At 41.4% G+C, this 27417-nt stretch overlaps 1 protein-coding gene across 7 annotated transcripts in view; it reads left to right on the top strand.

The window, feature by feature from the left end:
- LOC110534593 (fibronectin) overlaps positions 1-27417 on the top strand; it is a 65017-nt gene that overhangs the window by 34938 nt on the left and 2662 nt on the right. For 5 of the 7 annotated variants that reach the window (XM_036954120.1, XM_036954121.1, XM_036954124.1 and 2 more), the window contains 4 exons: positions 18851-19120; positions 20955-21224; positions 24789-24872; positions 24957-25355. In XM_036954120.1, coding sequence (XP_036810015.1) covers positions 18851-19120; positions 20955-21224; positions 24789-24872; positions 24957-25355 — 1023 coding nt within the window. Of the gene's footprint in view, positions 1-1891; positions 2032-2214; positions 2325-3017; positions 3710-18850; positions 19121-20954; positions 21225-24788; positions 24873-24956; positions 25356-27417 lie in introns of those variants that run through there. The other 2 variants (XM_036954123.1, XM_036954125.1) reach the window with 2 other exon arrangements.

Consider the following 27417-nt stretch of genomic DNA (forward strand, 5'->3'; position numbering starts at 1 on the left):
CATCCCCTCCATCCCTCAGGTGAACCTCCTGTAAAAAACAAAAATCAAACCCCACACCCTCCAAATAACTAAAAACCGCCCTCCTCTTAACATAATCCCTTAAACCCCTTACATTTAAACTAACAAAAGTAAAATTAGACCCCATGAAAGAATAAAATAAAAACATGTAATACACTCAAATACTAAACCCAGACAGAAAAAAACAAAAACAGGAGACTCACCTGATGCTCCCCTGCTCCATATCTACCTGTGAAAACACCATCCGTACTCCCGACATCCCCCCCTCTTCCTCCATCTCACCAACCCAGGATGCAGGAATAGTGTTTGGCTCCGAGGTGCCCTGCACACTGGGTCTACCCCCACACTCCTACCCCTCCCCAGTGCTGCAGCTGGTTTGGAAAAAAATAGGGGAGGCTGAGTCCCCAAACAAAAAACTCCCCACCTCCTCCTGTACCCAGTCCTGAGTCTCGTTAGGTGTGACCCCACCCAACATAAGTTGAGGGCCTGGGGAAACCAGCAGCAACCCAGAGGTTTCTCCCACCCCATCACTCTCTTGACCATCCCCTCCCTCTCATTGTCGGCCAATCGCACCCTCCTCTTCATTCTCTTCTTTGGTGATGGCGGCAGTGGAGAGATACCACCCTCCCCCCCGCCAGTTACTCCACCATACCTCTCATCTCTTCCACCAGGGCACTTTCCCCCACTCCACTTGCTCTTCCACCGTCTCCTTCTCCACCGCCCCTCCCTCGCTTTCTTCTCTCTCATGCTCCTCCACTCAGTTGCCTTCTTCTGCCGCTTTTCCTGGTTCTCCTACTCCCGTGACTTCCGTTTCCTTCTCTCTTCCATCCGCCGCTTCTTGCTCCTCCTCCTTCCTTGCGACCCTCCCACTCTGGTCATGAGGCGTGCTTCCTTCCCCTCCTCTTCTTCCCCCGCTCCTGCTCCCCCCCCCCCCAGCCACAGACGTGTATGACCTCTGACAAGCCGGGCACCCCCGCCACAGGTGTGCTAACGAGCCACACCCGTGGCACGCCTTAGGCTCGTCACAATCCTTCGCCTTGTGCTCCCCAGATCCACAAAATCTGCATTTTCTTGCGCTGCACGAGGCGAGGATGTGGCCGTAGGCCATACAGCGCCTGCAAAATGGAGGCTGACGTGCATAAAACAACGTCCCCCTGTCAGCCCCCAGGGAGAACATAGCAGGAGGATGGAGGTAGCCACCATGTCCCTTTGGGTCCTCCCTGAGGAGGGCCTGGAAGCCTCTCCTCCCATTCCAAAACCCAAGGGAGTCTTTGAGGTGCCTTGCTGAGGAGACGTTATCCATGTATCTCCCCAGAAAGGCCCTCACCTTTTCGTTCTTAACGTATGGGTTGTAAATGTTGACAGTTACAACCCTAATGTTGTTCCTCGCCAGGCTTGTTATTTCATAGTGGCTCATCGGCCTCTCACCTCCCACTGCTCTTGCCCTTCTCAGGATATCATCGTGTTTCTCCTCTGTATGTAGTGCCACGTCGTATGCTCCCTCCCGTTGGAGTTGCCTTGGAAACAAAACACGTCCTTCACCGTCAGCTTTAGAATCCCCATCAAAATTGTCCTTCCAAAAGTTTCCCGTCCTAAAGGCTCCAACTCCTTTTCCTTCCAAGCAAACCGACTCGTGTTAGCCAGCCCAATCCCAGGGACCGACCGTGTTGATGGATTTTGCACCATCTCCGCAAGGACAGAGCCTGGGCGCGAACCCAGAGTCTCTGGTGGCACAGCTGGCACTGCAGTACAGCGCCCTTAACCACTGCGCCACCCGGGAGGCCATGTTCTTTTTATTTTAAATAACATTTGAGTGTCAAAGTCATAGTAAATGTCATTCAAGTAACACATATGGTAAATGTCAAACTTCTAGGGTCCTATCCTGAAGGATGGAGAAGGTTTGGCTGCAGCTGTTACTACCTCTCTACTGAGAGGAAATCCTGGAAGGAGAGTAGACAGGACTGTCTGGAGAGAGGAGCAGATCTGGTGATCATTAACAGTGAAGAGGAACAGGTGAGAGACAGACATGTATTGGTTGGGAGTCCCATAGGGCGGCGCACAATTGGCCCGGCGTCGTCTGGGTTTGACCGGTGTAGGCCGTCATTGTAAATAAGAATTTGTTCTCAGCTGATTTGCCCGGTTGAATAAAACATAAATGAGTTAAACTGTACCAATGTTTTTTCTGTTCCTCAACAGACATTCATCAATGGGTTTGAATCAGTCACTTTTGCCTGGATTGGTCTGACTGACTCTGTTACTGAGGGGACCTGGAAATGGGTGGACGGAACCCCACTGACCACCCCAAGGTAAGAGACTACTGATCTATAGTAACACTGACCAGCCCAAGGAAAGAGACTACTGCTCTATAATAACACTGACCACCCCAAGGTTAGAGACTACTGCTCTATAATAACACTGACCACCCCAAGGTAAGAGACTCCTGCTCCACAGTAACACTGACCACCCCAAGGTAAGAGACTACTGCTCTAATAACACTGACCACCCCAAGGTAAGAGATGACTGCTCTATAATAACACTGACCACCCCAAGGTTAGAGACTACTGCTCTATAATTACACTGACCACCCCAAGGTAAGAGACTCCTGCTCCATAGTAACACTGACCACCCCAAGGTAAGAGACTCCTGCTCTATAGTAACACTGACCACCCCAAGGAAAGAGACTACTGCTCTAATAACACTGACCACCCCAAGGTAAGAGACTACTGCTCTATAATAACACTGACCACCCCAAGGTAAGAGACTACTGCTCTAATACCACTGACCACCCCAAGGTAAGAGACTCCTGCTCTAATAACACTGACCACCCCAAGGTAAGAGACTACTGCTCTATAATAACACTGACCACAGTGGAAGAAGTAGGACTGATTCTGTGTTGTTCATACTCTAGGTTCTGAGAGAGTGGTCAGTCTAACTCTGTGTTGTTCATACTCTAGGTTCTGAAATAGAGGTCAGTCTAACTATGTGTTGTTCTACTACAGGTATTGGTGGAGTGGAGAGCCTGATGGTTGGACAGACCAGAACTGTGTGGAAATATACATGTCGTCAGGTCAAGGAGTATGGAGGGATTATGATTGTACCTTTTCACAACAATGGATCTGTGAGAAATAGGCTTCTCATAGGTACTTTCTCTGCACTGCTGATTAATGAACTCTACTGTATGTTAATGATGTTCTGAAGACTGGTTTGATTTGATAGAATTGTACTCAACTACAGCTAGGAGAGAAACACATACAAACACATTCACACACACGAAGATAGTGATCTGAACCAGAGTCTCCCGCAGGAGAAGCCAACGTCTTAATTAGACAAAGAGGAAATTCCCTTTCGGGCCGAGAGCTGACACTGATTTTGAAGTTTTAGGCGGGGCTTCCTCATCACATGACTATGAGCAACCAATCATGACCGAGTCATGTCCTCTACACAAGCTTTCACATAATTAATTTGTCAAACAATGATGTGTAGAATAGGGGTGTAATATCATTCAATTGCCGCTGTCAATCAATTACTGTTGTTTTACACTTCAAATACATTTAAAATGACTGTATATGTTTATCAGATATACAATATGTTTGCTTCTTGTGCTTTTATCATTCTGAACATAAACATTGTGTTCTTCCTGCTAATTCAATAAATCATTCAACCGAGATTAAAGACATTTCCTGTCTAGTACATTATTGTTCTCTACTATGTTTAAGCTAACATGGAATCTAGAAGGACAAGACACCTCTCTGCCACTTTAGGATAGAGAGTGAATGTTACTGTTTACATTTGGACTCATATCTTGTTAACTTCCTGTTTGTGGTGACAACACCAGAATGTAGGGTTGGATCATAAATCACCATCATTTATCAAAACAGTGTCTATGGTTTTGTTACTAAACTAACTAGGACTAATCATTGACTACAGTAGAACAGGTGGCAAATACCTCCAGTTATCAGAGAGACAGCCTTAGACAGGGTTTTGTTGGTGTGTGTGCATGTGATTGACAGAATGCATGAGATTCATCTAATAGGGTATAAATCATTGGAGGCTGCTGAGGAGGACGGCTCATAATAATGTCTGGAACAGAGCAAATAGAATGGCATCAAACACAGAAACCATACGCTTGATGTATTTGATACCATTCCACTAATTCTTGACCAGCCATGACAAGCCCGTCCTCCACAATTAAGGGTCCACCAATAAACATGTGTGACCGGCCTAGAGGAGCTGCAGCCTGTGCTAATTCAACACTACACTACACAACACTAACCCAATACACCTGGGCTCTTTCTCAGTCTTCTAAACATCTGTCTTCTCCTTCACTGATCTGGAAGAGTTGACCAGGTGAAAGCTAAGCCAGTCTAATGAGCTTCCTTCCACCATATTGTTTTCACCTGTTAAGCCAATCAGTGCAGCGGTAGGGGAGGAGACAAGGACAGGGAGACTATAGTGAAAGAGCCTCTGGCCACATTCAGATGTCAAACTTGGTCAAAAGTTGCAGATATAAATCATATCAATAAAGCAGAATTGATTCCTTATTCTACACGTCAGAGAGGCATGCTCTTTTTACTACATACTATATTTAAGTTCCTAAACGTTGCACCCTGCTGAACGGGACTCTGGTCTGGTCACATGTCCATAGATTACGTACCAAGTCCACCATCTACTGGTCAATTATTATACTGCTAAAACTTTCCTCATTGACTAGTTTCTAACAAAGATATGCATTACCCCTTGACAACTGACAGGGGGCGCTGTTTTGAAGCCTCTGCACATTCATTTTGGTGCTACTCCATTGTAAAGATTTTGGAAGATACAGAAATGCATTTATTAATGTCTACATTCAAATGGCAATTATTATATTAGATCATTTAAAGCATACTTTAAAATTATATTAAATTAAGATTAAAATATTTAACACATGGGTTCATTGTACAACAACAAAATCAATGAGCAACCATGGGGCATAACTGACAGGGTTGGCTTAGATTGTTGACAGCATGTAAACTATATTTAGTCTCCAATGTTTGAAAACAAATACATTTGAACAATGAGCCCTTGTATCAAATACATCTTTACTGTTGCTGGTGAGACAGCTAGCAAATATTACCCATATTAAAGTGAAATCAGTCAAAACACCTAAAACAAGAAACGGTATCAATAATGATGAAACAAGCTGAAACCAGCCATTTACAATTCACCACATGGATGTTTCTTGTCAATCTTGCTAGCAATTTGGTCATCCAGAATCACAACCACTTACGTTTTCCAGCAAGAACCAAATAATGTAGCTCAAACAGAAGTGGGAACTAACAGAGAGTCACTGACAACAACCAACAAGAAACAGGTGGGCTTTAGGAGGGGTTCTGAAAGACACTCATGGGGGAGTCCACTGGGAGTTGACTAGCAACAACAACAGGAACCTGAAAGACACTCATGGGGGAGTCCACTGGGAGTTGACTAGCAACAACTGGAACCTAAAAGACACCAATCATGAGCACCCACTAAATGTTCCCCAAGAACAGGCAAATAAAATAAAAACCCACACTAGATTGAAAAGACACCAAACTTGAAAGACATGAAAGCATTAATTGACTAAATGTATATTACTGTGTGAATTAAATTGTTGTGTTTGTTTTTTTCCAAGAGTTTTTAAAGAGCTGCACATATGGATATTATTTGCATTATGTTTTCTGGTTGATGTATTTTTAAAATGACTGGGTTGAAATTGTATGTTGGGTTGACTGGTTATCAGGAACATCCATGTTGTCTGGTCAGAACATTCAAATTCATTAGATTAGTATCTGGGTGTGTGTTCCGGTCTTTTATTTTTTACTAGCAATGTGCTAAGAAATTTTCATTCAGGTTGGGGTTGCATTTCCTCTTGAATTTGGTTAAAAGGACAGTGAATTCACTCATACTTTGAGGACTTGCTACCAAGCTACCAAGCTACCAAGCTACTAAGCTACCAAGCTTTCCACTAGATGTTGGAACATTGCAGCAGGGACTTGCTTCCATTCAGCCACAGGATCATTTGTGATGTGGGTCACTGATGTTGGGCGATTAGGCCTGGCTTGCAGTTGGCGTTCCAATTCATTCCAAAGGTGTTTGATGGGGTTGAGGTCAGGGCTCTGTGCAGGCCAGTCAATTTCTTCCACACAGATTTCAACAACCAATTTCTGCATTGACCTCGCTTTGTGCCCGGGGGCATTGTCATGCTCAAACAGCAAAGAAAATTGTTCCTCCTCCACCAAACTTTACAGTTGGCACTATGCATTGAGGCAGGTAGCGTTCTCCTGTCATCCCCCAAACTCAGATTTGTCCATCAGAATGCCAGAAGGTGAAGCGTGATTCATCACTCCAGAGAACGCGTTTCCACTGCTCCAGAGTCCAATGTCAGCAAGCTTTACACCACTCCACCCGATGCTTGGCATTGCACATGGCCACGTTGAAAGTCACCGATAAAAGCACTCACAATCCTTATTAGCCGTACAGTTTGTATTATTTATGACAATATACTACATCCAGTATATAAGGCCTTTCTTTGAGGGCCTTGTTATTCAGAAAATCTCCCTGAAAAATGCTATATGGTTATGTTTTTTCCCCATGTCATTTTGTTTGATTAGAAATAGTGAAAATAGCTAAAGTATTTCTGACCCCTGAACCTACAGTGTAGCGCTACCACCTGAGCTTAGGTTTCCCATCGCTTAAGGTTTGTTAAAATAGAGCCCTAGGTGTTCTAGCTAGAAAATGGGGGACTATGTACAAAAAGTGCTGTCATTCCTAAATGGATGAAAATACCCTCAAATTAAAGGTGACATTGTTTGATTTCAAATGCAAACTTTTAGAATAAAGAGTCAAAAGAATAAAAAATTATTCACTGTCCCAATAATTAAAAAGGGCACTGTATCTCAAGGAATGCTTTTCCAAGAGTCTTGAAGGAGTTCCAATATATGCTGAGCACTTGTGTTGGCTACTTTTCCTTCACCTTGCGGTCCAACTCATCCCAAACCATCTCAACTGGGTTGAGGTCGGGTGAAGTTATTAAGGATACTTTGGATAGTGTATCAATACACCCAGTCACTACAATACAGGCGTAATTTCCTAACTCAGTTGCCAGAGAGGAAGGAAACCATTCAGTGATTTTACCATGATGCCAAATGTGAATTTAAAACCATTACAGAGTTGAATTGCTGTGATAGGAGAAAACTGAGGATGGATCAACAACGTTGTAGTTACTCCACAATACTAACCTAAATGACAGACTGAAAAGAAGGAAGCCTGTACAGAATACAAAATATTCCGAAACATGCATCCTGTTTGCAATAAGGCACTTAAGTAAAACTGCAAAAAATGTGGCAAAGAAATTAAATAGAAAGTACAAGTACAAAGCATTATGTTTGTGGCAAATCCATTACAACACATAACTGTATATCCCTCTTCATATTGTCAAGCCTGGTGGTGGCTGCATCATGCTATGGGTATCCTTGTCATTGTAAAAGAATAAGGATAAAAGTAAATGGAATGCAGCTTTAAGGACAGGTGAAATCCTAGATGAAAACCTGGTTGAGTCTGCTATCCTACAGACATCAGTAGACAAATTCACCTTTCAGCAATAACCTAAAACACAAGGTCAAATATACACTGTAATTGTTACCAAGATGACATTAAATGTTCCCGGGTGGCCTAGTTACATTTTTGACTTAAATATATGGGAAGACTTGAAAATGGCTGTCCAGCAATGATCAACAACCAACTTAACAGAGCTTGAAGAATTAAAAAAATAATAATGTGCAACTATTGTACAATCCAGGTGTGCAAAGATCTTAGAGACTTACTCAGTAATACTCACAGATGTAATTGCTGCCAAAGGTGATTTTAACACTCAGGGGGCTGAAAACGTATGTAAATGAGATATTTCTGTATTTCATTTTCAATAAGTTGGCAAACATTTCTAAAAACATGTTTTCACTTCGTCATTATAGGATATTGTGTGTAGATTTGTAAAACATAATTCATTTTGAATTCAGGCTGTAATACAACTAAATGTGAACTACTGTGTTTGGGATTATAGCACTGTTATCATATACTGATTATTGCTGATAGGACTCATTCATATAAACATAATGACACAACTTTTCAGTACAGGAGAGAAAAGTGTATTGCATCTTTGTTAAAGATGCACAATGTAAAGAATGACTTCTGATTATTTTTAAAAAATCTCTGCATTCTTTAATTGTATAAAAATGGATGCAACATATCTCAGTTTAATGAATAAATATGTAACACTTCATCATTAAATACTTTTTAAAATAATTGTTTATAGAAAAATTAATTAACACATAAAAAATAAATACAACTCATTGAATGAACAATATTTCTAATTGTGGTGATTTCTCCCAAATAAACTACAATAAGTATGAACACATAGAGAGGAAATGGAAAGCAAAAGGAGAGCGAGAGAGACGAGAGAGCGAAGAGGCGAGAGAGAGCGAGAGAGGCGCGAGAGAGCGAGAGAGGCGCGAGAGAGAGGTGTAGAAAGAGCAGGTTGAGAGAAAATACGTTCTGGCATTTAATCTTTGTGCTCTTCAGATACACACAAAACCAATCTCTTCATATCATAAACGCATTAAATATAATTCACATTGGGTCTCTGTACCTCTGAACTCATCCCTGAGCTCATTCACTCTCGTCATGTCTGCTTTCTGACAACGTTTTAGGACCATCAGCTCCACAGAGACCTTTGCTTCCACCTGGAGGAACAAAGGAGTGATTACAACTGTCGCAGGGATGACAAAAAATATCATAGGAATACTGTACATTTTCTGGTCTGTTTGTTGGTATGTTAACAGCATTTAACCACGAGTTGAAGACATTTCAACTTGGTGAACCATTTGAATGCAGAATAAATATTTTAAATAAAGTTTGTGGCATATGCCAAGATTTATCAGATGTGTTGTTATTTCCAGATGTTTTTAATTTATTTGACACCAGAAAAATGACAATTATCACAACTACATACTCTGGCTCTTAGAAAACGTAGAACTGTTTTTTAAAGAGTCGTTTGAAGCTGAAAGCGCGTCGGTTACAGTTAACGAGACAGTTGAGTTGACAACAGTCCAAGAATGGAACAAAAAGTGCTAAGATTGTTGTTTAAAATGAGTCTGATGAATCGTTCTTTGTTGGAATACGCTTTTTTTGGATAACAATGTTAAGGGTGAAAGAGTTGAGGTGTCAAGCAAATCTCTTTTGTGGAGGCGGTGAAGAACATTGAAGGGGCAAGAGGCCACAGTTCTGAAGAAGATGCACCACAACCAGTTGCAAATGTTATACTTCAATCAAGTGATCTGGATACACTTATTGTGAAAAAGGTGGATTTTGTAGAATGTATCGCCACTGTTATTAAATGTCCTCCACAAGTGTCCAAGAAGCTGGACATCATTATATCCGCAGCCGATACGTTTTTGGGCCTCCTTGCAGTGTAAGGACTACTGTCGCCTGGAAATGTCCCGCAATCACATGATCCTTCTGAGCCAGTGTAGGGATGGATACCTGTTAAAAAATATTATTATTATCCACCTGTACAGTAGGTGGCGGAATGCACATATAATTGTTGCGAATGCCATTAAGACAAAGAAGAAGGTACATTTGACAACTATTTTATGTAGGCTGAGGCTTCTCGACAGCGGGAGAAATGGTAGGTTAATAATATTTATATTTTATAAGTCAGGTGTAACATTCTTTAGGAGTCCATTTTTATTTATCCCAACGAAACGTGAAGATAATAGCCCGATTTTCAACTTCTTTCTAATAAACGTCAGGTAAAAACATAAACACCCAACTAGGCCCACTATGGCGGTGGCCACAAAGTCTACAAAAGGTTTTCTCTTTTACACGCTGAGATGTGTTTTGTTAAGCCGATATATTATATTTATCCTAAAATAATACATGCTTATGTTGAAAGAAACAATAAGCGATAGTGTTAGTGTATTTCTTGCTAACTTTGATAGGCGGTCATGTCATTGAGTGCTCTATAGGCCTTATTGAGTTCTATTACATTTTTAGTGTCCGAATACCAATCAGATTTGAAGAAAATTGCGGAAAAATATGTAGCCGAAGTCAGGCGACTAAGGATACAAATTCATTGTTTTTAATAATTATGACAAATGTTAAGAAACTGTTGAACAATGTAGAGACTTTTGAAATAAGTTACAAAATGACATTTTGTTAGCTGCACTATCCTTACGAACCACATAGCATATCATTACAGTACGTTAGTAGCTACCGAAGTTGGCTACAAATGTATATATTTTTTATTTAGCGGTTATTTAACTAGACAAGTTAGTTAAGAACAAATTCTTATTTACAATAACGGCCTACCCCGTCCAAACCCAAACCCGGACGACGCTGGGCCAATTGTGCGCTGCCCTATGGGACTCCCAATCACGGCCGGTTGTGATACAGCCTGGAATCAAACCAGGGTCTGTAGTGATGCCTCTAGCACTGAGATGCAGTGACTTAGACCGCTGCGTCACTCGGGAGCCCCCTCAAATACGTTCAATTGGACAGTAAATTGACTATATGCGGGTTGGTATAATTTGTGGAACGTTCCAACAGGAATCTGTTCCAAAGACTTTAAGTACACGGTTGTCAACAAACAACATGTTCAAAGTAGCATGGTCAATTCACGTAGCTAATTAGCTGGCGAATAGGCATCAACTCACCACGTAGCTTATTCTTTATGTTTGTCCACAGGCTACCAGAGTGAGGAAATACTTTATTCAGAATAAACATGGTGAGTGAAAAACTTAATGAAATAGGCCAGTCCCCACCCGGTATCTCATTCTGCCGCTATACAACTTTATATGCGTTGTTTGTTGGCAACCTTGTTATTTACAACGTTTTTGGAACAGATTCCTGTTGGAACGTTCCACAAACTATACCCACCCCTATATGCTATCTAACTACCCAACCTTCATTGGCTTGATTACTCACATCATGCTTAGCTAAGTTAGGTGGTATAGTCGTTGCACGTTCTCAATAGACATTGTTAATTCGGGTGTGTTTGTAAATTTGCTCTGGCTGTCTACTCTGATTTCAGAGCACTCTCCTCTGAGTGTGCCTGAGCGCAGAATAACTGATGAATTTACGAAGGCTGAACACCCCTTGAATATGGCCGGTGTAAGTAATCCTAGGCGAAAAGGCGTTATTAAGTTGTTGCCAGCAGCACAGCTACAGTCACCAATGAGTTGGATAACATGAAAACAGCCTAACCAGCTCAGCTAGAGTGAATAAAATGGCCAGAGTGAGGTGTTCTCTCATTTATGTCTGGGAGTAGCTACTGTAGCAAGCTAGCCAACGTTAGTCAGTTAGCTTGGGAGCTTGACTGCCGTTGTGAGGCCAGAACGCTCTGATCAACCCTACTACTCCCTGGCCAGAGCGTCCAGTGTGCGCTCTGAACTCTCCGGGAGCGAAACGCTCTGAATTTACAAATGGGCAATCTGACAACGCTCTGAATTTACTGTCGCCCGGACCGAAATTTGGCACTCCAGATTAAATTTACGAACACACCCTAGTTAAGTATTATACAGTATGTTAGTATGCGGCACTGGTTCCCAAACTTTTTATAGTCCTGTACCCCTTCAAACATTCAACCTCCAGCTCTGCCCCCTCTAGCACCAGGGTCAGTGCACTCTCAAATGTTGTTTTTGCCATCATTGTAAGCCTGCCACACACACTCTATATGATACATTTATTAAACATAAGAATGAGTGTGAGTTTTTGTCACAACCTGGCTTGTGGGAAGTGACAAAGTGCTCTTACAGGACCAGGGAACAAATAATAATATAATAATTTTGCTCTTTATTTAGCCATCTTACATATAAAACCTTATTTGTTCATCAAATTGTACAAAAAATACATCACCCAGATAGGCCAGTCGTGTGAGAAACTCACCATCATGCAGGCGGTCAGACAAGTGAAAATTATGGTCAGTAAAAACTTTAAGCTCGTCTCTCAATTTAAAAAAAAATGCCCCTTGATAACCAGCACACTTCGTATGTTGTAAAAGCGTTACATGGTCGCTCCCCATATCATTGCATAATGCAGAAAATACACGAGAGTTCAGGGGCCTTGCTTTAACAAAGTTAACCATTTTCACTGTAGTGTCCAAAATGTCTTTCAAGCTGTCAATCATCCTCTCGGTGGATGCTGCAGTGTACCCAAGTGGTGTTGGGAGCAACCACTTGCACGCACGCTACCACTCCACTATGTCTCCCTGTCATGGCTTTTGCACCATCAGTACAGATACCAACACATCTTGACCACCAAAGTCCAATTGATGTCACAAAGCTGTCCAGTACTTAAAAATATCCTCTCCTGTTGTCCTGGTTTCCAGTGGTTTGCAGAAGAGGATGTCTTCCTTAATTGACCCCCCATAAACGTAACAGACATTTACCGGGAGCTGTGCCAGACCCGCCACGTCTGTTGACTCATCCAGCTGTAACGCATAGAATTCACTGGCTTGTATGCGAAGCAGTAATTGTTTAAAAACATCTCCATGTCACTGATACGTCGTGAAACAGTGTTGTTTGATGAAGACATTGTATCGTTTTTGGGGCCTTTTCCCCCAGCATTATCACAATTCTTCCTGCTGCTGCGGATGTGGCTAAGTCCTCCACAATAGTTTGGCAATGGACTGTTAGTGGAATTCCCGCGAGAGAGTAACGGTTAATGTAATTGAATGTTCATTATTTCACTAGGCTACATTTATTTGACATTATTTCGCTGAACACTAGATGGTTTCATTTTATTTTTGGCAGTGAACCGAAGCTATTCAGGCGAGGGGAAAAACACCACCCAAATGTACAGCCCTATTGGAGAATCTAAATGGACAGTTTGAAAATGTAAAACACGTTTTTATTTGGCATACCCCCGACGGCATTGCCCGTATCCCAGTTTGGGAATAGCCTGTATGGGGTATTCAAACGCAGCTCAGGATTTACTTTTTGTAGCAGGTTGATAAGGAGAAATTATGCAGCAAGTTAGGACAATTAACCCGATTATCCTAACCTACTATGTTAAGGTTAGGAAAAGGGTTAGGGTTAACTTAAATGCAAAAAGAAATCAACGTCTGACGTCAATCAGACATCAACTGTATCCCGTCTAGCCATGACCAGGTTCAGGCAGATTGGTGTCCAACCTAAGCCTGGGTCATTTCTACAACGCGGTGTGTTTTCTGCCCCCAGAAAATATAACTTCTTATTAGTTTAAATGTGGATTCCAAAAGTCTTTAAATATGAGGTCCGGTGTCCTTAAAAACAAAAATATGGCTCTTTAAGGGGAATATTTTGTATTTTGAACACTTTTCTTCAGTGGATGTAGTTGTTTTTAACATGTGTTAACTGCTGGGATGAATAATACACTTGTTTTTGTAATTTTACTGTCAATAAAGTCTGTTTTTCTCTCTCTCTCTCTCTCATTATTCCATCACCAGTGCTGCCCCCTCCTGGTGAATCCATGTCCTGCTGCTGACATCAATATTTGACAGAAGTATTTGTGTCTCTGAGCTGTAGTTGTCCTCAGTGGCTGACAGGACCACAGACATTCAGTGACCTGGGGGTGTGACGGTGAAACAAGCTCAACAAGAGTGAAAGGTGGGCATCATCTTAAAATAAGCAGTCTCAAACCTGATGAAAGTACCAGTTCAACATGGCAACAGAGGGAGAAGATGGAAGACAAAGCAGATGGATCTCAGCATCCCTATCCACAGGTACAGTGGATCTCAGCATCCCTATCCACAGGTACAGTAGGCCTCAGCATCCCTATCCACAGTTACAGTAGGCCTCAGCATCCCTATCCACAGTTACAGTAGGCCTCAGCATCCCTATCCACAGGTACAGTAGGCCTCAGCATCCCTATCCACAGGTACAGTAGGCCTCAGCATCCCTATCCAGGTACAGTAGGTCTCAGCATCCCTATCCACAGGTACAGTAGGCCTCAGCATCCCTATCCAGGTACAGTAGGTCTCAGCAACCCTATCCACAGGTACAGTAGGCTAACTTGTGTTTTTATCCAGACTACATCAGTCATTCATTACTAGAGACATTTTCTGTGTTGCCATGTGTTGCTGCTTTGCTAATGTTTTTTTTTTTTTATCCCAGCCCCCGCAGGAGGCGTTTTCTTTTTAGTAGGCCGCCATTGTAAATAAGAATGTTTTTAACTAAGTTGCCTAGTTAAACAAATAAAAAATAAACGAACTACAACAATTGTTACATTACAAATATACATTTTGTTGCTTCTGTTCTGTTTCTAGCTTATTTCTTCCCATATCAAAAGCCCTGGATTTATTCTACTTTTCCATCTGGAAGGTTATAAACATTTAATAAAATGACTAGAACGTTACCGGTGGAAAAGTAGAGTGATGTTGCAGGGACCATGAAATTGTTAAATCTATACCAAGAGTTAGAAGTGTCCATCCAAGTATACAGCTATATTCTCATATAGTACACGTTTCTAATTTTGTCAGTCGTTTTCATTTCGAGTTAGTGTACTTTTAGCTAGCTAACGTTACGTATGATCTGTGTGTAGTTATAATATTCGTATATCAGAGCCTTTGCTGGTTATAGCTAGTTATGAACCTGGTTGGTTAGCTATCTGCAGATTCATGCAGGGTAGTAACGTCATGCGTTGGGGTTATGGTTCATTCTTTAGCTAGCTACAAGTCTTCGATACGAAAGACTCCACTATGCAAGTTACCATTTAAATAGAATGGTCATGTCACTGCGACAACTGTTGATAGATGTAGCTGGCAAATTCCCTCTAGCTGTCTACTCCGATTTCAGAGCACTCTCGTCTGTGTGCCAGAGGGCAGAATAACTGACCAATTTACGAACGCTCTACACTTGTTGAATGTGTCAGTAAACGTTGGTTATTTAAACATAATTAAATTGTTACCAGCAGCACAGTTACAGTCACCAATGTTCTGGATAACATAAAAACAACCTAACCAGCTCTGCTAGGGCGAGTGAAATGGTCACAGTGAGGTGTTCTCTCATTAATATCTGGATGTAGCTCCTAAACTAGCCAACGTTAGCCAGTTAGCTTGGGTGCTTGACTGCTGCTGTTAGGTCAGAACGCTCGGATCAATCCTACTTTAGGGCCATAGCTTCCAGTGTGCGCTCTGAATTTACAAACCGACATTCTGGCAACGCTCTGAGTTTACGAACACCCAGAGCACACTCTGGCACTCTAGATAAAATGTATGAACACACTGTAGTATAAACCAGCTTTTAGTCTTGAAATGGTTAGCACATGGCCTCACATGTGAATCCCTAAAGAGATGGGTGAGGCTAAAGCTTAACAGGGGGTGAACGATGCTGAATGGGAGTAGACAAAGAGTATTCAAAGACCATTTTCTCAAAAGTGAGGTTACAAGTTTATGTAGTGTAAGTTATACAACTTTGTAGCTCTGAGTCTCTACTTTTATCCAATGTGAAAAAACACAATTTATTTTGCTGCATAAGACCGAATCGAGCCGGTCAGTCACATATTACCGGCAGTCATGGGTCATGACCTCAGTAATATTCCACATGACTACTGAGTTATGGTCATCTCTTTTTTGCACTCTGGACATGCTTTGGTAGTACCCAACTTGCAAACTACCAGCAGGTCCTAATGGCTTGGTACTCAGGGTTCTATTGTCCCTGTAACCTCTCTGACGTCAATGCAATCGAAAATCACATCAAACACTTAAACAGTATGTGCTTTTAAAACTCACCTCACTGTGATGAGCAATTTGAAGAAATAAGTTCAATAACAGGTTGAAACTGAATGGAAAACATGGTAATTGTGGATGTAGTTTCAAAGCGCAACACAACGAAATGAACAGCCCTCTCTAAGGTGATAATTCATTCAAAACACACATGAGCATAAGATTTTACATATAGGCCTATATGAGCCCCAGCCCCCCAAAAGTAAAACTGAATTAAAATAATGATTATGTATTCTTCTTACGATAAAATTATATCAAAGAATCGCACGGGACTTAAGCGTATCTTGTCTGCTAAAATGAACAAGTCTACATGCTATGGGGCGACAGGGTAGCCTAGTGGTTAGAGCGTTGGACTAGTAACCAGAAGGTGGCGAGTTCAAACCCCCGAGCTGACAAGGTACAAATCTGTCGTTCTGCCCCTGAACAGGCAGTTAACCCACTGTTCCCAGGCCGTCATTGAAAATAAGAATGTGTTCTTAACTGACTTGCCAGGTTAAATAAAGGTAAAATAAACAAATAAAAAAAATATGGCATGGTGCATAGCCAGATAATATACAGTAGAACTTCTGTTCTTCTGAAATACATTTTCTTCATATTATGTTTATTTAGTCCTGCCTAAAATACATCATTGATTTGTGATTGTGTACATTAAATTATTTATTACACTTGATGATGCTCCAATGGCACGTATCAGCGGCTTGTAGGTGTTGAGGCCTGGAGATGTTAAACGTGTTTACCATAAAAGTGAAATTGGTCACTGGAAACAACAGGCGGTTATTAGAGACAGGTTTCTATTTGAGCCAGCCGTCTATTTCCTTAATGTACACACCTTTTGCTCATTTGCATAGTTAATTGTTTAATTCCAGCATTCACTTCCAGCATTTTAATAAATATACTAATGTGTTATCATTTACCCGTCACATGTATTTTGTCTTAGTATGCCTTTATTTCAAATAAAAAAATAACTTCCTTGACAGAATATTCTCTTCTTTGACTGTGCATTTTCGGCAGCTGATTTCTTGGGGTCTGTACTCCCGAACTTCACTGTTTTTGTGCTTGCCAGTTAGCAGTGGTCAGCTGTTAACAGCCCATGGCTAGCAGTTTCTTACTGGCAAATTATTCATTAATTATTTAATGTATCGAATCAAACATTAAACATTGTAAATAATTCATGAATTCACGGTCAATTGCCATGAGACCGGCTGTCTATTGCATGACAATAAACAGCTGACTAAATGTCATGACCTCCACAGCTCTAGGTAAAACATTTTCTTAAAACATTATGGCAATCCTTAGTGCAACACCTAGCAGCCTAATCAAGAGATGTTGGCCTTTTGTGGAGGCTGAAAGAGGCATAGTTCAGACATTATCTGAGAGGAAGTTATTTATCTCTTTATTGAAAGCTGGGGGACTTTCTTTTTTTACAACTTTTAAATTTTTCAGATTATTTAACTTATGAGAAATGTTAAGTGGGACATCTGTTAAACATTTAATTACATTTGAGTGTACGACACATTTTGCCCCCAGAACAGCCTCAATCCATCAGGGCATGGACTCTACTAGGTGTTGAAAGCGTTCTACAGGGATTCTGGCCCATGTTGACTCCAATTCTTTCCACAGTTGTCAAGTTGCCGTGATGTCCTTTAGGTGGTGGAACATTCTTGATACACACGGGAAACTGTTGAGCGTGAAAAACCCAGCAGCGTTGCAGTTCTTGACCCAAACTTATGCTCTTGGCACATACCATACATACCCTGTTCAAAGGCACTTAAATATTTCTGTCTTGCCCATTCACCCTCTGAATGGCACACACACAAAATCCTTCTTTAACCTGTCTCCTTCTTTAACCTGTCTCCTTCTTTAACCTGTCTACTTTTTTAACCTGTCTCCTCTCCTTCATCTACACTGATTGAAGTGGATTTAACAAGTGACATTAATAAGGGATCATAACTTTAATGTGGATTCAACTGGTCAGTCTGTCATGAAAAGAACAGGTATCCTTAATGTTTTGTACACTCAGTGTATATCTGGAGTTAAACTGTAACCCTGACAATAATGTATTTATTTTCCCTTAGTACTTCCTGCTCCAGACCAGCTGACTGTTGATTCAGTGGACATCACATCAGCTGCTGTTAGCTGGAGCCAGCCAGCAGAATTGGACCAAACCCGACATCATTACCAGATCTCCTACCGCTGTCCAGGGATAAAACCACACATCACTACCACATCTTCACCCAGCATCACTCTCTCTGACCTGCAACCTGCTACTGAATACTCTGTCACTGTCTGCACTGTGCTGGAAAAGGGAAAGCAAAGTCAACTGGTGTTGAATTAGAATATTTTCCTGTCCTTCTAAGTATTCGAAATGTAACGAGTACTTTTGTGTATCAGGGAAAATGTCTGGAGTAAAAAAGTATGTTATTTTCTTAAGGGATGTAGTGAAGTAAAAGTAGTCAAACATAAATAGTAAAGTACAGATACCTTAACTACTTAAGTAGTACTTTCAAGTAATTTTATTAGTACTTTCAAGTATTTTTATTAGTACTTTCAAGTATTTTTTATGTAAGTACGTTACACCACTGTGAGTCATTATTTCAAGGAGTTGATCTGCTTGCTTTAACTTTATCCAAAGTACAGCGTAAAACACTTGTTATTGTGGAGAGTATTTATAATCACAGCATTCTTTTTAATTTATATGAATTAATGAATATAAATCAAATCAGTTTATTTGTCACGTGCGCCGAATACAACAGTGAAATGCTTACTTACAAGCGGCCGTGGGACGGCCCGTCAGGAAGTCCGGGGGGGGGGTGGGGGGGCGTCAGGAAGTCCAGGCGTGGGACGGCGCCGGAAGAAATGGTGCCGGAATAGCAGAAACACTTCATTTTTGTTACAAATCAGCTTCTGTTGTGACTTCTGCTTTAGCTTATTTCTTCCCATATCAAAAGGAATTGCAAACTGGCTTTTTCTATTTTTTAAACTACTATTCTACTTTTCCTATTGTAGTCTATTTCTGGAGTTAAACGATAACACTGACAATAATGTATTTTCTCTTAGTACTTCCTGCTCCAGACCAGCTGACTGTTGACTCAGTGGACACCACATCAGCTGCTGTTAGCTGGAGTCAGCCACCAGGATTGGACCAAACCCAACATCAGTACCAGATCTCCTACCACTGTCCAGGGACAGAACCACACATCACCACCACGTCTTCACCCAGCATCACTCTCTCTGACCTGAAACCTGCTACTGAATACTCTGTCACTGTCTGCACTGTGCTGGAAAATGGAAAGCAAAGTCAACTGGTGTCAACAACCTTCACCACAAGTAAGGAAGTCAAATACGTCAAGTTTGTCACCAGACATATTATTTATCGAACCTTAACTAGTTATCAAAATAACTATGAACTAATCATAATGGATGTGTCAGCATGGGATGTTAAGGTCCAGTATCCTTCCTGATGAGAAATATATGATGGTGAATTCCCCAGATCTCAACATGCAGTTTGGTGCTGAAATTAATACAAGTTTTTTATAGTGTCTGAATTCTTGCTTTCTTCCATTAGTGTGAGTCATTATGTTAAGGAGTTGATCTGCCTTTGCTTACTATAACTTTATCAGTAGTGCAGTGTTAAACACTATTGTGGAGAGGATTTAGAACTGCAGTGTTTTTTGCTTTGTTGCCATGGTGACAACAATGTAGCAGTGGCACAGTGAGGTTGATAAATGCATATACCAGATTTTTTTTTTTCAAATCTAACCTGTTGTGACTTATGCTTTAGTTTATTTCTTCCCTTCCCATTACCCTCATAAAACTGACGATCCTACCGATCCTTGTCTTCCACGATGTAATTTACAAAATAGCCTCCAAAACACTACTCAGCAAATTGGATGCAGTCTATCACAGCGCCATCCGTTTTGTCACTAAAGCCCCATAACCTCCCCACCACTGTGACCTGTATGCTCTCGTTGGCTGGTCTTCGCAACATATTCGTCGCCAAACCCACTGGCTCCAGGTCATCTATAACTCTTTGCTAGGTAAAGCTCCACCTTATCTCAGCTCGCTGGTCACCATAGCAACACCCACCCCTAGCACACGCTTCAGCAGGTGTATTTCACTGGTCACCATAGCAACACCCACCCGTAGCACACGCTTCAGCAGGTGTATTTCACTGGTCACCATAGCAACACCCACCCATAGCACACGCTTCAGCAGGTGTATTTCACTGGTCACCATAGCAACACCCACCCGTAGCACACGCTTCAGCAGGTGTATTTCACTGGTCACCATAGCAACACCCACCCGTAGCACACGCTTCAGCAGGTGTATTTCACTGGTCACCATAGCAACACCCACCCGTAGCACACACTTCAGCAGGTGTATTTCACTGGTCACCATAGCAACACCCACCCGTAGCACACACTTCAGCAGGTGTATTTCACTGGTCACCATAGCAACACCCACCCGTAGCACACGCTCCAGCAGGTGTATTTCACTGGTCACCCCCAAAGCCAACACCTCTTTTTGCTGCCTTGCCTTCCAGTTCTCTGCTGCCAATGACTGGAACGAATTGCAAAAATGACTGAAGTTATATCTCCCTCACTGACTTTAAGCATCAGCTGTCAGAGCAGCTTATCGATGGCTGCAGCTGTACACAGCCCATCTGTAAATAGCCCATCCAACCAACTACCTACCTCATCCAATATCTGTTTTTGTATTTCTACGTGCACATCCTCTTCTGCACATCTATCACTCCTGTGTTAATTGCTCATTTGTAATTACTTTGCCACTATTGGCCTATTTATTGCCTTACCTCCTTACTTCATTTGTACACACTGTATACAGATGTTTCTATTGTGTTATTGACTGTATGTTTGTTTATTCCATGTGTAACTCTGTTGTTGTTTTTGTCTTACTGCTCTGCTTTATCTCTGCTTTATCTTGGCCAGGTCACAGTTGTAAATGAGAACTTGTTCTCAACCGGCCGACCTGGTTAAATAAAGGTGAAATAAAAAAATAAATATCAAAAGGATTTGCAAGCTGACCTTTTCTACTTTAAGCTACTATTCTACTATTCTACTATTCTACTATTCTACTTTCCCTTCTGTAGTATATTTCTGGAGTTAAACTGTAGCCCTGACAATAATCTATTTCCCCTTAGTACTTCCTGCTCCAGACCAGCTGACTGTTGACTCGGTGGACACCACATCAGCTGCTGTTAGCTGGAACCAGCCACCAGGATTGGACCAAACCCAACATCATTACCAGATCTCCTATCGCTGTTCAGGGACAGAACCACACATCGCTACCACATCTTCACACAGCATCACTCTCTCTGACCTGCAACCTGCTACTCAGTACTCTGTCACTGTCTGCACTGTGCTGGAAAATGGAAAGCAAAGTCAACTGGTGTCCACAACCTTCACCACAAGTAAGGAAGTACCATACTTAAGTATTGTGCCTGGTGTTAATGTAATGAATGTGTTGCGATGTTCCTGCTTGTTTCTGTTCCTGTGGGTCATTATGTCAAGGAGTTGATTTGCCTCTGATTGCTTTAACTTTATCAGCACTACAGTGTAAAACTCTTGTTATTGTGGAGAGGATTTATAATGCATTCAGAAAATATTCAGACACCTTGACTTTTCCCACATTTTGTTCTGTTACAAACTTATTCTAAAATTGATCAAATGTTTTTTCCTCGTCTATCTACACACAATACCCAATAATGACGAAGTGAAAACAGGTTTAGAAATTGTTGCAAATATATAAAAAACAGATACCTTATTTACATAAGTATTCAGATCCTTTGCTATGAGACTCGAAATTGAGCTCAGGTGCCATGAGGTCGAGGGAATTACATTTCTAATGCCAGTGGGACTTCGTGACAATGATCACAATGTCTCCAACGTACAGCGCTCCCGGAGCAATTAGGATGAAGTGCCTTGTTGAAGGGCACAACAACAGATTTTTCACCTTGTCTGCTCCGGTATTTAAACCAGCAACCATTTGGTTACTGGCCCAACACTGTAACCTCAAGGCTACCTGCCTCTACCTTACCGCTACCTACAGTGCCCGTTAATATTGAGTTTACCTGCCTCTACCTTACCACTACATACAGTATCCTCTGTTAATATTGAGCCTACCAGCCTCTACCTTACCCCTACCTACAGTATCCTCTGTTAATATTGAGGCTATCAGTCTCTACCTTACCCCTACCTACAGTACCCTCTGTTAATATTGAGTCTACCTTACCACTACATACAGTACCCTCTGTTAATATTGAGGCTACCAGCCTCAACCTTACCACTACATACAGTTCCCTCTGTTAATATTGAGGCTACCAGCCTCTACCTTACCCCTACATACAGTACCCCCTGTTAATATTGAGGCTACCAGCCTCAACCTTACCACTACATACAGTACCCTCTGTTAATATTGAGGCTACCAGCCTCTACCTTACCCCTACCTACAGTACCCTCTGTTAATATTGAGGCTACCTGTCTCTACCTTACCCCTACCTACAGTATCCTCTGTTAATATTGAGGCTACCTGTCTCTACCTTACCCCTTCCTACAGTATCCTCTGTTAATATTGAGGATACCTGTCTCTACCTTACACCTACCTACATTATCCTCTGTTAATATTGAGGATACCTGCCTCTACCTTACCCCTACCTACAGTATCCTCTGTTAATATTGAGGCTACCTGTCTCTACCTTACCCCTACCTACAGTATCCTCTGTTAATATTGAGGCTACCTGCCTCTACCTTACCCCTACCTACAGTACCCTCTGTTAATATTGAGTCTACCTGTCTCTACCTTACCCCTACCTACAGTACCCTCTGTTAATATTGAGTCTACCTGTCTCTACCTTACCCCTACCTACAGTACCCTCTGTTAATATTGAGGCTACCTGTCTCTACCTTACCCCTACTTACAGTACCCTCTGTTAATATTGAGTCTACCTGTCTCTACCTTACCCCTACCTACAGTACCCTCTGTTAATATTGAGTCTACCTTACCACTACATACAGTACCCTCTGTTAATATTGAGGCTACCAGCCTCAACCTTACCACTACATACAGTTCCCTCTGTTAATATTGAGGCTACCAGCCTCTACCTTACCCCTACATACAGTACCCCCTGTTAATATTGAGGCTACCAGCCTCAACTTTACCACTACATACAGTACCCTCTGTTAATATTGAGGCTACCAGCCTCTACCTTACCCCTACCTACAGTACCCTCTGTTAATATTGAGGCTACCTGTCTCTACCTTACCCCTTCCTACAGTATCCTCTGTTAATATTGAGGATACCTGCCTCTACCTTACCCCTACCTACAGTATCCTCTGTTAATATTGAGGCTACCTGTCTCTACCTTACCCCTACCTACAGTATCCTCTGTTAATATTGAGACTACCTGTCTCTACCTTCCACCTACCTACATTATCCTCTGTTAATATTGAGGATACCTGCCTCTACCTTACCCCTACCTACAGTATCCTCTGTTAATATTGAGGCTACCTGTCTCTACCTTACCCCTACCTACAGTATCCTCTGTTAATATTGAGGCTACCTGCCTCTACCTTACCCCTACCTACAGTACCCTCTGTTAATATTGAGTCTACCTGTCTCTACCTTACCCCTACCTACAGTACCCTCTGTTAATATTGAGTCTACCTGTCTCTACCTTACCCCTACCTACAGTACCCTCTGTTAATACTGAGGCTACCTGTCTCTACCTTACCCCTACCTACAGTACCCTCTGTTAATATTGAGTCTACCTGTCTCTACCTTACCACTACCTACAGTATCCTCTGTTAATATTGAGTCTACCTGTCTCTACCTTACCCCTACCTACAGTACCCTCTGTTAATATTGAGGCTACCTGTCTCTACCTTACCCCTACCTACAGTACCCTCTGTTAATATTGAGGCTACCTGCCTCTACCTTACCCCTACCTACAGTACCCTCTGTTAATACTGAGGCTACCTGTCTCTACCTTACCCCTACCTACAGTACCCTCTGTTAATATTGAGTCTACCTGTCTCTACCTTACCACTACCTACAGTACCCTCTGTTAATATTGAGGCTACCTGCCTCTACCTTACCCCTACCTACAGTACCCTCTGTTAATATTGAGTCTACCTGTCTCTACCTTACCCCTACCTACAGTACCCTCTGTTAATATTGAGTCTACCTGTCTCTACCTTACCCCTACCTACAGTACCCTCTGTTAATATTGAGGCTACCTGCCTCTACCTTACCCCTACCTACAGTACCCTCTGTTAATATTGAGTCTACCTGTCTCTACCTTACCCCTACCTACAGTACCCTCTGTTAATATTGAGTCTACCTGTCTCTACCTTACCCCTACCTACAGTGTCCTCTGTTAATATTGAGGCTACCTGCCTCTACCTTACCCCTACCTACAGTGTCCTCTGTTAATATTGAGTCTACCTGTCTCTACCTTACCCCTACCTACAGGCCCTCCGTAGTTATTGGGACAGTGAAGCATGTTTTCTTCTTATGGCTCTATACTCCAAAAGTTTGGATTTTAAATAATGACTATGGGGTTAAAGTGCAACTCGTCAGCTTTAATTTGAAGGTATTGTCATCCATATCGGGTTAGAAATAACAGCGTAATGAGTAATAAAATTGTGAAAAGTTTAGTATTCTCAGAAAATCAGTCCCGGGATAGAAATCTACGTTTTTACATTGCATTTATTTTAGGGGGCAGGAGAATTAACGAGGAGGAAACTCAAATTAACTTTGAGCTCTTTAATTCAAATTCTTTCATTGCAAACAGTAACAATTATTTTCTATGCCACGAGAGGTAGCGGATCCGACCAAATAGGTTGTGGAATCCATCAGTCCAAAACTGAGAGCTGACGGATCCTGTTCCTGCAGAATCCAGCTCAAATAAAACACTGATACAGTAAAACACATTACCACATTACCAAAGATCTGACTTTAATAACTTGTTATTCAGAACATGTTCAGTGGTGGAAGAGACCCTCCACAGTTGCTGCAGTGTTTGTTCTACTGGCTGTGATCATAGGCCTGTGGGATTCCTGTAAGTGAACATTGTTTTTTACTAAAACATTTGTAGTCAATGTTGTGACAGTTACACATTTTGATTGACTTTTCCATTTTACAGATGCAACTTCAGAGCGAGACCAGCTACAGAATAGTCTAAATACCAGGACCACAGAGAGAGACCAGCTACAGACCAGTTACAACACCCCGACTAAAGAGAGAGACCAGCTACAGATAAGTTACAACACCCTGACTAAAGAGAGAGACCAGCTACAGAATCGTCTAAATACCAGGACCACAGAAAGAGACCAGCTACAGACCAGTTACAACACCCTGACTAAAGAGAGAGACCAGCTACAGATAAGTTACAACACCCTGACTATAGAGAGAGACCAGCTACAGAGTAGTCTAAATACCAGAACCACTGAAATAGACAAGTTGAAGAAGAGTCTGAACACTACAACTATGGAGCGTGACCAGCTACAGAAGGAGATAGAAAGACTGAACTGGGAGAACAAAGGTAAATGTGTACAAAGGGCCCACCTTTTTATTTGCTTCCTGATCCACAGTTTCTGTAGTTGACCTGTTATCTCACACACAAGCATATTCAAGAAGTATTGCCAATGCTATCCATGACCATTAGGACCAGAAACAAATTAAGTTGACTGGAGCTGTGTTGTGCCTTTGCGCTCAACACACGCCACAGGAGATCAGAGGTCATCAGAACTACCTAGAACTCAGATTGTATTATTTTTTAGGGGGTAGATCAGCTTTAATGTTGCAGATAGATTGTGGCTTCCTTTAATGTGGATCGGCAGGGTAGGGGCAGCAGGGTAGCCTAGTGGTTAGAGTGTTGGACAAGTAACCGAAAGGTTGAAATATCGAATCCCCGAGCTAGCAAGGTAGAAATCTGTCGTTCTGCCCCTGAACAAGGCAGTTAAACCACTGTTCCTAGAACGTCATTGAAAATAAGAATTTGTTCTTAACTGACTTGCCTAGGTAAATAATTAAATATAAAAACATGTAATTGTCTGCACCATTTCCAATCCCCCATTTATATTGTCTGTAAAGGGTTTTTCTTTATTTGTACTATTTTCTACATCGTAGAATAATAGTGAAGACATCAAAACTATGAAATAACACATATGGAATCATATAGTAACCAAAAAAGTGTTAAACAAATCTAAATATATTTTATATTTGAGATTCTTCAAATAGCAACCCTTTGCCTTGATGACAGCTTTTCACACTTGGCATTCTCTCAACCAGCTTCATGAGGTAGTCACCTGGAATGCATTTCAGTTAACAGGTGTGCCTTCTTAAAAGTGAATTTGTGGAATTTCTTTCCTTAATGTGTTTGAGCCCATCAGTTGTGTTGTGACAAGGTAGGGGTGGTATACAGAAGATAGCCCTATTTGGTAAAATACCAAGTCCACATTATGGGAAGAACAGCTCAAATAAGCAAAGAGAAACCACATTCCATCATTACTTGAAAGAATCTCAAATATAAAATATATTTTGATTTGTTCAATAGCATGTGTTATTTCATAGTTGTGATGTCTTCACTGTTATTCTACAATGTAGAAAATAGTCAAACTAAAGAAAAACCCTTGAATGAGTAGGTGTGCCCAAACTTTTGACTGGTAGTATATATATTTAAAAATATATATTTTACTTATTAATTCCACTAACCCTACCGCCCGTCCCCTAAATGTTGTAAACCAACTGAAAACAACACTTAGGCTTCTACTTCCAGCTTGTGCATACTATATACATATTATGGACTGAGCATATTTTACAATAATTATAATTTGCTTGTTTTTAGTCCCATCCTTCAGCTCCACTCAACCCCTCCCATCTATATCTGAACACCATCCAGTTTTCATTCATATTTGTCATATTTTTCAACTGTGCTGTGACGTTTCACAAACATCTGGAACCTTTCTAGTCTCCCAGATTCCACATATTGTAACAAAGTAAAAATGTTTTGCTAGGAGTATTATTATAATATTGATGGATTGACTATGGCTTCTTAAAATCACCCAGCAGTGCTATCTGCAGAGTTAGCTCCGGGTAAATGTTGCAATTCTCCAGTCATTCCTGAACCTGCGACCAAAAACAAGCTACATATGGACAGTACCAAAAGAATTGATCTAATGATTCTTTCTCTAAGCAGCTAAATCTGTGGAGCTGGGATGGTTGTATCCCCTCCATATACAATGCATTCAGAAAGTATTCAGACCCCTTCACTTTTTCCACATTTTATTAAGTTACAGCCTTATTCTAAATTGTATTTTAGAATGTCTATCCTCATCAATCTACACACAATACCCCACGATGACAAAGCGAAACAGTTTTTTGGGGGGTGTGCAAGTTGAATAAAAAACAGATACCTTGTTTACTTAACGTCTGAAGTGTGGGACCTTTTTCTTGTTACATTTTCACCTAAAATGACATTCCCAAATCTAACTGCCTGTAGCTCAGGACTTGAACAAGGATATGCATGTTCTTGATACCATTTGTAAGGAAACACTTTGAAGTTTGTGGAAATGTGAAATTAATGTAGGATAATATAACACATT

Source organism: Oncorhynchus mykiss, chromosome 19, assembly GCF_013265735.2.
Source record: "Oncorhynchus mykiss isolate Arlee chromosome 19, USDA_OmykA_1.1, whole genome shotgun sequence".
NCBI classification, from domain to species: domain Eukaryota; kingdom Metazoa; phylum Chordata; class Actinopteri; order Salmoniformes; family Salmonidae; genus Oncorhynchus; species Oncorhynchus mykiss.